At 35.6% G+C, this 12,300-nt stretch overlaps 1 protein-coding gene across 1 annotated transcript; it reads right to left on the bottom strand.

The window, feature by feature from the left end:
• Positions 1-1,622: 1,622 nt before the first annotated feature.
• Positions 1,623-11,290, bottom strand: LOC117240700. Its single transcript, XM_033506735.1, has 5 exons — positions 10,911-11,290; positions 9,537-9,656; positions 5,611-5,794; positions 4,520-4,778; positions 1,623-2,031 (listed from the first exon to the last, which is right to left on the bottom strand). Exons 1-5 carry the CDS (start codon positions 11,288-11,290, stop codon positions 1,910-1,912), a joined length of 1,065 nt encoding a protein of 354 aa, XP_033362626.1. The 3' UTR covers positions 1,623-1,909.
• Positions 11,291-12,300: the final 1,010 nt, after the last annotated feature.

Here is a 12,300-nt window from a genome sequence, read left to right as displayed (position 1 = left end):
TTTTTGCTTTATTATAATTGCGATGCTCGAACCACGTTTACCATGGAACTCGCTTCCTTATTTAAAATCACTTTGTACCATTGAATTTTACTTTTCATGCTTCATAATGAACCAATTTATAATTCATAATAAACCAAAATGACGAACGTTCGTTTAAATCACGAGTTTCAGATATTTTTATTCTCTAAAATTACCTGAATTAATTTTTATTAAATAAAATAGCTATAGGATAATTCCACAAATCAGATATTTTGAGCAAATATCTCGGAATTTCCTGTTTAATTCGCCGTAAATTTTTCCAATACGCTCTGGACCTCCTACATATATATAACGTGTCTATACATAACTGTTAATTCATCATTTTCTCGTAATCCTAACAAACAATGCTTAAAAACTTTAACTACATTTTGGATTATTATCTCGCACGAATAAATTTTAAGCTATTAATCGCTTTCCTGAAAATCTGGGTTGGTTATCAGCTTCGGTACGAGACCATCGAGTAACTCCGGTACGCATGAACGGAAATAATCTCCCAGTTATATCCAAATGTTCAATAATTTTCTACATAGAAATTTAATGAAAAATAAGAATAGAAGAACCTCGCATTGCAAAAATCAACTTCCATGAAATCTAAATATTATTTATGCTGTCTGTAATTTTCAACATCTTCTTTCGCAAATCATCATCACCATCATCATCATCACCATTGCGACAGCCATTCTAAAATATATGTATCATTAATTTAATAGAAAATAAGAGTAGAAGAACCTCACGTTATAAAAATCAATATTTATAAAACCAACAAAATATCGTTTTTTAAATATGTGTATCATTCAGTTTGTATTGCCTTTACAACGCGTAGATAGGGCGAGGAGATCTCTTCTGAAGACGAGATATTATTCTCATAGAAAGGATACAGAAAGGAGAAGAAGACGTAAAGAAGCTTCTCTGAGACCACTCGTTTCATCACTTCGCCTCTCAAGGTTTACTGCCTTTAACATTACATTATTCGCGCAGAAAAAGTATTCGCTTTTCTCCCAGCTGTTTCCGTCACCCTGTAATTTCATATCGTGTTACCGTTCGATCAAAAGCGACAACTCATTTATTGTAAACGAAGATTCCGTACGGCACAGTTAGCAAAGATAAATTACAGACGATCGTATTAATAATAATAATCTGACCGATATCTCGCAATGCGGCCAATCGATAAACGCGAGCACCGTCCAACGCAAGGACGTTGTTAACGTTTCGAAACTGATTAACGTTCGTTCTCCTTTCTTTTCTTTCGTTTCTTCCTTCTCGCCTGTTGGCTCGTAAAAGTATCTTAGCATTTATAGACATTTTTTATTTATTTATATTTATTATATATGATGGTATCATAATTAGTACAACAAAGTATTATTACGTTTCTGTTATATATTCATGAATATATTGGAATTTCATTAGGATCGTAATAAAGTCATATAATAATTATATCGAATATGACGTCAGAATTATAAATACGGTTATTATAATGCAGAGTTTCAATTAAGTAAATTTAAAAATCTATATACAAGATACAAAATTATTTAGCGTAATTATATATTTCACAGTAATTACAAAAATATTTAATTATAAAAATAGTCAAACATTTATTATATTAATAAATCCCGATATTTGATAACCATTTATTACATGTTTAAGATAACTATTTATGCTGTATATTTGTACTAAATAAATGTTTGCATTAAATATCTCGTAACTTCTATGTGCATCTTCAGAAATGCTTCAAACTTTACCAATATAATCATTACAATGCTAATGAAATTTCAGAATGTTTTATATAACACATATTCTACATACATATAATTTTTCTGTGGTAAATATGTAAATGCTTTTATAAACTACTAGGTTTATACGCTTTGCAGTCTCATATTTTCCTCCCACTGTTAGCATTATCTGCAGTTTGTATGTGAGTTGTATGAAGTTGATCGAATTCTACGCTTTCAACGAGCTGGTCGAGTGAGGTTCTGCTTGAATAAGTTATAAATCCTGGCAGGAAGAAAGGCACGTGTTATTGATATCGACTGGTTAGCTGGAATGTTGAATAGGAATTTAAAGAACCAACTCAAACTTTATCGATAATAAAATATGAAAAATATGACTGCAAATAATACGTGAAAAATAATGGAAATATTCTATAGGATATTTGAATGTTTATTAGAGAATTTTAATAATAATATGGAACATAAAGAAGAAAGAAATTCGATGATACTAAATAATGATGATACTGAAAATTTCAGTGATTTTTATTAATATAAAATTAACATTAATATAAATAAAAACAAAATCTATTATAAATGATATAGACGAACTTTTTAACTAAATATCGTTAGAAAGAAAAGTGACACAAGTATACATACGAAACAATACAAAAAATCCGCATCTATCTAGAGAAATTTGTTATGAATTTCAAAGTCTGTATAAATACGTATACTAATACATAAAGCTTCTAAAGCTCTAAAGTTTTAATGTTTAAAAAAAAGTACAAAAATATTTCTATTAAAATATATATGATATTTTCCACGGTATTTTCTACGCAGTTTCTACAATTAAGGATTTCCTCGTTCCCATCGATTTTCCTCTAGTTGTGAGACCCTCGGATAATCACGTCCCTTTCATTTTATCTTCGCTACGCTCGATTATAAATACGGAACTGAATATAGAATTATTTGCAAATCAATGAATCCGATGATGTAATTTGTTACGCGCTCGAAACGAATTAGTATCACTTATCTTAGTTTCAATCAATACCTCACTTTCTCAAGTCATTGATTAAAATACGATTTACACTCGTACAGATCGAGCCTTCTTTCTCAATATTTCCGTCGAATATTCGTGATCAATCGTTTAATCGACCTTGATAATTAGAATAGAAATAAGAAAATTCGAACGCCAAATCATTAACGAACCAGCCACTTGCTCACGAATCTCGTCAACTTGGCCTTGTTTTGTCGAACAAATTGTAAATTTTTCCAACCTCGGCATGAGTCATCGATTCAGGGTTAATGCACGTCACCTGAGTTTCTTTGGTCTCGATTTTCACAATTGGAATGTTGTCTGCAGGACAAACTTGCTATTCGATCAAGAAAACTCGTTTCAATGACTCGTCTGATGAACTTTCAATCAGCGTTCTTACGTTTCAACAGAGTCTCTTCAAAAGTTTCAATCAGGGTCTTAACGCTGTACTTTCAGGGTATAAAATATCTTTCAAGACAGAGACTAGTCTAGATTTTCTCTTCAGTATATTGATATTAGAACAATAACTGGAAAATATATTTCTACAGTATTATAATTGAAATTTTTTCATGTAGAGTTATAATAAAATTTTGTATTATAAATTGCCTGTATTATGGATATCAGACAATGAATTCAGCATGAATTATATCGATCTTATATTAAACAATTTATTAGAATTTTCAATGGAATATTTAAAATGTTACTTGATTGTTTTATATTATTATGTGATATTTTTACGAATTTTAAATAAGTTTGCTAGAAGAAGATGTTCATTTTAATTAAAACCATATACATGTATGTATGTATATATATACATAGATTTATAGTTGTGGAAGCGTTCGTTGTAGAACCATTCATTCGTTACCTTCGCTTTCCGTTGGGAAGTGAAAATTTATGAAAACCCTGGTATGCTATAGTTGTCCAGAAATGAAAAGCAATTTTGAACAACTAATCCTTTGTAATCAGAATATTGTCTCGTTAAAAGAGAAAACAAAATTATAATTGATCGCGAGTATAGAGGGAAAATATTAGTATAGAAAATGATTGCGAACTAACTACCTTTAAATATTATAAATATTCAATGGTATATATAAATTCAAATATCTTAAAGTTTCATATTTTTATCTTGCATGAAATTCTTATAAAACAGGAAAATTAATTTTTCTCTGTCTCTCTCCCTCTCTTTGATATAAACGCCGCAGTTAAAAAATAAATATGTATGACCTCATGTATATTCATATGTATTTAAGCATCTTTCTTCGTAACTTTGAATGGTTTTCAATTTCATTTAAATTGTTGCATGGCAACGTGAGTTCTGTTGCAAAATTCATATACTTGTAGAAACGTCAGTCGTAAATCAAGCATAACAACAGTTTTACAGTATGTTGTAGAGATTACTTTGTTATTTAAACTTAGAGATCTTCCTGCTTACAGTAATTACAAAAAGTAACTGTACACCATCGTATTTAGAACAGCATTTATATATATACCAATTAATTAAGACTAAGTCTTAAGATAAGACTGATTAAAATATTAGCTTTCGTATCATTTGTAATACTTTCATACATGCTTATAAATAATTAATGCTATCAAAATGAAACGTAAAAACTGATTTAAAAAAAAGGAAGAGAGACGCTTCATTGGGAAATAAGGATACATACGTACAAGTACTTTTTGTAGCCACTGTGTGGCTTTCAAACTCAATTCCAGGGCAAAAAAGAAATTATTGAAAAACGGTTACCTAATATGTACATCATAGTGAAGCAATTATCAAAGGCGAATCCAACGAAAAAACGACACAAAGTGAACTGCCAGAAGCTACCCGTGAACGCAGTAGCCACCCCAGCGAGAAATCCCATTAAATTAGCTCCGAGCAAAGCTGGTATTCTTCCATATTGATCAGCGACCCATCCAAAAATTAATCCTCCGAAGATAGCGCCGATGAAGAAGATACTTTGAGCTATGGTTGGCAATGCATCATACTGACAAACCCATCCCAGCTGCAACAGAAAACTACAGTCGAATGATTTACTTCTGATCACGATCAGCATCACGGAAATCTTATAGCAATTTCAACGTCTCGATTAAACGAATTTTCGATCAAAGTTTCGAAATTCCTAATGAAGCGCGCCTCTGTCCTTTTTTCTTTCCCTTTGAGGAAAAAGAAGGAGAAGCTTAAGACCCTGCGCGTTCCCGCGTCCTTCTTCTGGATGCTTCCTACCCCTCGATGAATAATTCTCCTCCTGACGAGCGACGCAAAGTTCATGGAAATCCATTGGAGCAAAAAGTCTTGCAATTTATGTCGAACAAATCTGCGTGTTCGCGCTGTTGCTCGTTATAATGTTTTATTAAAGTTTCTTTTCAATCCGGTATTTTCATTTTCAGTTTTATCGCAACCTAGTTTTATCAGCTTTCATAATTCGAAATTTTTTATCCTTTTTTTTCTTTAAGTATTTTTATAAATATTTATTCGATTGTATTTTATATGGCAATGTAACGCTTGAATTTAGAATGTACTCTGTAATTTCACTACATGCACTAATTATTACTGCAATATGTACTAGTAATTCTGTTACGTACTATAATTTTCCTCTGTGAAAATCGACATTGTTAATTTTCCCACTTCTGAACTATCGATCTTTCCACAAACGTTTATTCGACCCTTTCCATCGTTCTTCTTTCTTTCCAAAAATTGTACACTACGCTTATTTTTTATCGAAATAGATCATGCGAATAATCGAATACGACATACACAGTATAAAGGGATTGATTGATAGGAACAGATAAAATATTCAAAAAGCAGGAAATTACAAGTCGAACATTTTCTGTCACCTCGGATGCCACAGACGCATAAGGGACGGTGGTATAATTAAATTCCCATCCTTGTTGGCAATCTTTCGTTGGCCACGATGGGTCCGGTACGTGGCTTCCATTTAGCAAAATTTCCGTGTAATTTACATCGTACATGCTGCATCTCGAGTAACCTTCGCGGTTGACTGGTATCGCCAGCGACAGCCTGAAACGAAGGAGAAGATAACGTAGATTGGTTCACGGTCTTCGATGCCGATGGACGTTCCGACAAGCGAGTAATTAACGTTCTATTTGAAACTCGACAAAAACATTGGGAATCTCGAGTATTTGTTGAGCTAATAATATTGATTGTTAGTCGAGTCTGATAAAACGTATTTGATTGGAATTTCATTTAAAGCGAAGAAAGTTATTTTCAATTGTAGCTGGATGTACGTTAATTGCTGTTTTCCTGTCTTTACAAATTACTCATTCCTTTGTTTCATCGGCCTTTTCGATTATTATTGTCTCGTATTATTATTGTCGAGTATTGTCTCGTGGTTATTATCTCAACGCTTTTATCGTGTCAATTTATTGCGTTGTGTTCATACGGGTTTGTAGAATATATAATAAACAATGCAATGAGAAATGAAAATGAGAAAATTTTGAAGAATTATTAAATTAGGTAAATTGAAGGGAAAGAAGTTCTGTGAAGGAACTGGATTGGATCTAAACAGATAATAAAGAAAGATGATCCAAGATTTGCGACCTCCGACGTATGTCGAAAACACTTACTCATTAATAACGAATGTCATTAAGATAATTCAGTGACGGTAATTGCGTCTGTTATTCTGATGAATGTTACATAACGAGATAGGAAGTCGATGTCATGATGACTGGCGCTGTCTGAATCAAATCAACCCTATTCACAACCAGATAATACCGTCAAACGATGTTTACATTATTATAATATGAAATCCAATTTGAAGGCTTCGTGAATTTCTATTATCCTTCAATGAAATTATGAAATAATGGCGCAGTTTAATGATAAAGATTATTATTATTTCATTAGGCTTGCTGTATAATTTGCTAGATTGTCTTCAACCAGATAAATATATCAATAATTTTGGCAATGGCTATCATCACATACTTTATCGAAAGAGAGAACATTGGTTCTCTTTGATTTTCGATCGTTGAGTCGTCGAAAGAAAACTTCGCGGCTCAGAGAAAGTTCTCCTACAAACACGTACATAGCATAAAAATCGGTAACACGCGGAAGTTCTACAGGAAAAAAATCAAAAAGACTTGCTGAGCAAGGCAAGAACTTTCCAATAGAAGGTGAGCATAATAATAAATAACACTTGCACGGATGCTTGCGGAGGAGTCGTTGACTATATTAAACTAATACTAATTATGAAACAATGTAACAGTAACGGTACTAGTCGTAATTAACATACTATCTTTAACATTATCGTGATATCGAAATTTCTTCCCACAAGATCACCGATTAATTGCATCGATTTGCGAAATTCTTAGTGTTCGATGATTATCATAGTCGAGGAAAGGTATTTACAAGATATTAACATCCGCATCTAATCACATCTCGTAGCATCGCGACTTATCACGCGTATCGCCTAACCTTTACATGAATATTGAACGAACGAACACTTCGAACGCATTATGCAAGTGTACGTTACGTTTTTCATTCGCCGGTAAAAGCTTTCAAAAACGAGTTAATGAGCGAATGATACGTGGTATGCGCGAAAGAAACGAATGCTTGTCCATAGAATAGCTGAAAATGATTCGATTCGAAGTATACTAGCAAAATAACAATAGATTCAGATGATAACTGACCAGTCGACCAGGATTAGTCACAGCCTTTTAACAATTCTATCGATTTTTTGCTATTATTATACTTATCTACTCCAAAGCTAAGATCCTACCTAGGCTAAACTAAACGTTAACTATGACTCACAGTTGGAAAATGCACTTATCTTATACGTAATCATTTATCAATTACTGAGTTCGTTAAGTTCTATTTTTGTTTGCTGAAAGGAAAAAATCTTCCATTAATTAATCATCGCTATATCGTTGTTTGCTATTGTCTTTCGTCTGATCGACAATCATTTACCCATTCCATCGTTGTAGAACTCTTCATTTCTGGTTCCTATAATCTGGTATTTAATATCATCGAATTTATTTTGAAGCACGTGCACGTGCCAAAAAATTAGGTCACGGAAGTTTTATGCATTTCTGTGAAATCTGAAAGGGCAAAATTGCAAAGTACACGTGTGACACGTGGAAATATATAAAACATCGGAAAGTAGCACGCTTTGTAACGTTTAATCGAGGTAAAACAATTTTTTATCCAGCTTCTAGTTTTTTCTTTCGCTTCCTTTATATTCTGAAAAATATGCGTAAAAATCCGCAGGCTACGTATTATGACGTAAACGGAATGGAACGAATCAATAATAGAATAAATTAAATAATATTAATATTAAAATATTAAATAATATTAATATTAAAATATTAAATAATATTAATATTAAAATATTAAATAATATTAATATTAATATAAAAATTATAATAATAATAATCGATAATAAAAGAAATTAAGGACAATGGAACACATATTCGATTAATACTAAATATCCGCGGCTGTCCTGATATTTATTGCCAGTCGCGTACATACGTTCAAGTTATAATTTCTAATACCATTAGAAAGTTAGGAGAATTTTAATCGAGAACGAGCTCTATACCCTTTGAACGCAATTTGTTCGTCACTTAATCGCTGCACGCGGTAAACACTAACGAGCAGCTCTTAAACAAAAGTATTTGTACGTTATGGTCAACAACGGGGTGACTAGTTATTAGCGCGTTCTCCTGTTTCATTGAAATTTTAATTGCATCAACGTAGTACGTTCTATGGTCGACGTCTTAACATAATTGTACGGATCGAATGTCTTTACGTAAAACTGTCCCGTGCACGTTGACGATTCGCGGCCAATCAACGATATCAGGCCGAATGTTACGTGCTCAACGCTATTTTTTCGCGTTCACGCTCTCATTGTTTGCGCGAAGGTTCAACGCGTTCGCGCGGCGTACGCGATAATACGCGCTCCGAGAATTATATCCAAGGAGCATTGTGCGAGCGCAACACGTTGCGACACCACATCCTTTGCCTCTCTCGAAACGTCTTAATAACGAATTATGGTGCAATCGAACCATGCGCGTATAGCAAAAAGCAATCGTTTCTAGCCGTTCACTTTGAACACCGCGAAGGTTAATTTGGCAACTACATATATATCCATGTATTGTGTTTCTAACGATTGCCAAATGCTATTTTCATGCATATAGTGATGCCATCCTTTTGTTACGAAGGATTAGCATCAGAGAAATTTTCGGCTTATTACGCATATTGAAAATGTAACGTAAGATTCATCTTTTTTTTCAGCAAATATGCAGAGATACGCACAGGTGCGTTTGAGTATTAGAGCACCTACTGGTTACATTTATTGGAACGCTCTAGCGGATTTTACGCTGTAAAACATACGACGTGAATGAAAGTTCGGATTTATAATAAAATAAGCAGAAGATACAATCGGAAAAAGGATCTCAGCAAGACGATAGTATTAGGACAGCGTTAGGAAACGGTAGGCCAAGAAAAGCCGGTCGAAAGATGATTCGTAGAACTAAAGGAAAGTGTTGAGATATTGATCCGTTTCATAGCGCCGATGCGAGCGAAAAGCGAACTAAAAATTGCGCGTTTAAGCACTAAAATGTCTATATACTATCACGAAACTACGAAATATTACTAATCTTCTATTTACAACGAAGCTCGTAAGTCTCGTGACCAATTTACACGAAAAAAGATCGAGTTAGAGACACGATAACGCGTTAATGAAACTTCTAATCTCTAAATCTCTAGAGAGAAATCCTTAAAAGCTGTAGATCCTTAATAAACAATTTACCGATTACGACGATAAGTCCCCTGATGCTCGTAACCAATTTTACACAGAAAACGGATCACCAAAGTTGCAAGACTTTCGAGTTGGAGGGAATGACGCGTTAACGAGAGCGTCGCGACGTATAATGTTTACAAAGTTTGCGTGGAAATTAACACGATCAGGAATAAGCTGGATCGTTGTCACCGTTTACGATCGTGTTTCCGAGATGAAAGAAACAGCTACTATTATGCAATCGATCGTTTCGAACTAGTAAACGGCGTAGCGAAATAAAACTCGGTGTAAGTCTTAACATACGTTCACTAGCAGGAACGTGTTTTATTGAAACTTTTACGACTCGCTACCGGCTGCTCCAGCCGTTGCATTATTTGAATAACATCGAAGGTTGTTGACCTAGCAACCGAACGAAGATGCGATCCAATTGGATGTGGATGTAATTACACCTTGAAATACCTTTCGTCATCGAGCATTTCCAATTCCCCGCCGAGTGTCCTCCATTTTTGCGCTTAGCCTTTACGCTTGATATCGTCGCGATTTGCAAGCACTCGCTAGCAACAGAATGTGCGATCGTCGTCGCACGTCGCCGTTTCGACAGAATTAACGTCGTTGGAATCTCACAACGATTGAGAAACCGCATATTTACTTCGCGCGAAAACCACGATGAACGAGTTATGTCTCGTTCGGGCTAATTTCTTTGAAGTAGTCAATGTGTCGATTTTTAATTTATGCTTCAAATATGTAATATCGAAAAATAAAGATAGAAATTTTTTTCCGATTACTTACAATTTATTAATATTAAATTGAATATACAAATATAAATTGGACAGAGAACGATATTTATTTAACGGAAACTAAATGCAATACTCGTATCTATATCAAATAACTTTACAGTTATTTGATCACTCTCGTCACAACGAATCTAACACACACACACTCTCTCTCTAACAACTCTATCAATTCTCACGACTCTACTCTTCGACGACTCAATTAGCTCCGATCTTCGCCAATACACTCCTGTTCGGTCGTGCTCGCTCTTGCTCTCGTCCTCTCTCACACACACACACACACACACTTTTCGGCTCACATACTCTGGCCTCTCGATTGCCACTCCTTGAAATGTGGAACCGTACTTCTGTTTTGACGCTGCTTATCTTTTCTCGCGTCACTGTTACTAGGCGCTCTTGGATGTAAACAAACCACGAAAGACGACGTACACGGTGTTTTCTAATTTCAGCCGATCTCCAATCAAAGCTATTCTACGATATTACAAATATTAAGAATCGAAGATCCAGTGTGGAGAATTTGAAGGGTTGACTCTGAGATTTGAGAGTAATTTCAGAGAATAGAAGCTTAATTCCTGCGATTACTTCCTTCACATACTTCCCCTTTTCGGATCTTGACACTACGCAAGTCTCTTTCGGTCGTGCCGTACACCTCGCTGCAATATGTCCAAATCCGCTGCACTCGGAACACCTAACACCTTCTCCCCTCTCCGGACACTTAACACTTAGATGATCCTCACTACCGCAAATGAAGCATCTTCTTTTCTTCATTGCATCTACAGATTGACTGGGCTTCCCGTTCTTCTGGGTTTTAGCCGGCTTCACAATCGACTTTGCTCTGCGACTCTTCTGCTCTTCGTACATCACTAACCTCTTCCTCAACTCTTTGATTGACGTAGCGCCGTACAATATAGCCTTATTGTTCTCGTCGTCTATTATTCCATCCACTATGTATTCCACCTTTGCTTCCTCCTCCATGTCCACATGGCTGGCTATTTCGAGCATACGGTACATGTAAGCCAAACATGCTTCATCACTCTCCTTTTTCGTTTCTTCAAGTTTCTGATGAACTTGCCTACTGTTGACTTTCCTCGAAAATTCTTTCACTAGCCCCCTCTTCAACTCATGCCAAGTCCTGGCATGACACTCGAAGCTCGCAAATATTTTCGCTGATCCCGACCACATGCACGTATCAGCGACTTCCTCGAACGACTCGAACCATCGTTCGACATTTTCACCTTTGTCGCCACTAAACGACTCTAATGCATCTTCGACGTCTCTAAAACTCAGTGTCGAACCAACACATGCCCTTCGACAATATTCATCACGGTCCTGATACACCCTTCGCGTATCTCTCTTGTATCCTCTTGCGTTTTTCTTGTCATCTTCATCATCACTTTCGTCGTCGCTTTCTTCTTCCGACGATATGTCGTTACCATCCATGGCCGCTTGTAGCCGTGCGCGTAATTCTACTTTTCTTCCCGTCGTTTTTAAACCCAAACTAGCGAGGCGCTCCTTCAACTCCTTCGTATTCATTTTCTCAACATCTTCATCTTCGTTACAATCACGCTCAGCTCTCTGTACGTTTCCTAAATCTCGTTGACCGGTTAGCTCTTCACCGCCGGTCGATCCCTTAGGATACGATTGTCCAGCCCTACACGCCCGATTCAGCCTTGCAATCAGCACTGACCTCGCACCCGATATAGGGAGGTTCATTCGCGCGAGCTTACTCCTCAGCTCCTCCAGCGTCGAACCCTCTTCACCCGACAATCGCTCGTCCCCAACGTTTGCCATTTTTCACACTACACAAACTTAAACAGTCAACGATATCGTCTTTTACCGCACCGCGTACCGGTAAATTCACAACTAGCTCGAATAGCTCTGTTAAACCGTTTCGTTTTCTGTCTTGTCCAATCCCGGACGAGCCCCCAAAAATATGTAATATCGTGATATAATGTATTTACAAGGAGTGGACAATAGAGATGTTA

The sequence above is a fragment of the Bombus vosnesenskii genome, unplaced genomic scaffold (assembly GCF_011952255.1).
Source record: "Bombus vosnesenskii isolate JDL3184/JDL3185 unplaced genomic scaffold, Bvos_JDL3184-5_v1.1 scf7180000014851, whole genome shotgun sequence".
Taxonomy (NCBI): domain Eukaryota; kingdom Metazoa; phylum Arthropoda; class Insecta; order Hymenoptera; family Apidae; genus Bombus; species Bombus vosnesenskii.
Note: the sequence above shows the minus strand (reverse complement) of the source record. Positions and strands in the feature narration are given on the sequence as shown.

Coding starts and splice junctions, on each gene's coding strand:
- LOC117240700 (XM_033506735.1), bottom strand. CDS start 11,290: ATGGAGGAGGAAGCAAAGGTGGAATACATAGTGGATGGAATAATAGAC. Junction 9,657..10,910: donor TCAAGATCCGAAAAGGGGAA/GTATGTGAAGGA, acceptor TTTGTAAACATT/ATACGTCGCGACGCTCTCGT. Junction 2,032..4,519: donor CACTATGATGTACATATTAG/GTAACCGTTTTT, acceptor TCTTCCTGCCAG/GATTTATAACTTATTCAAGC.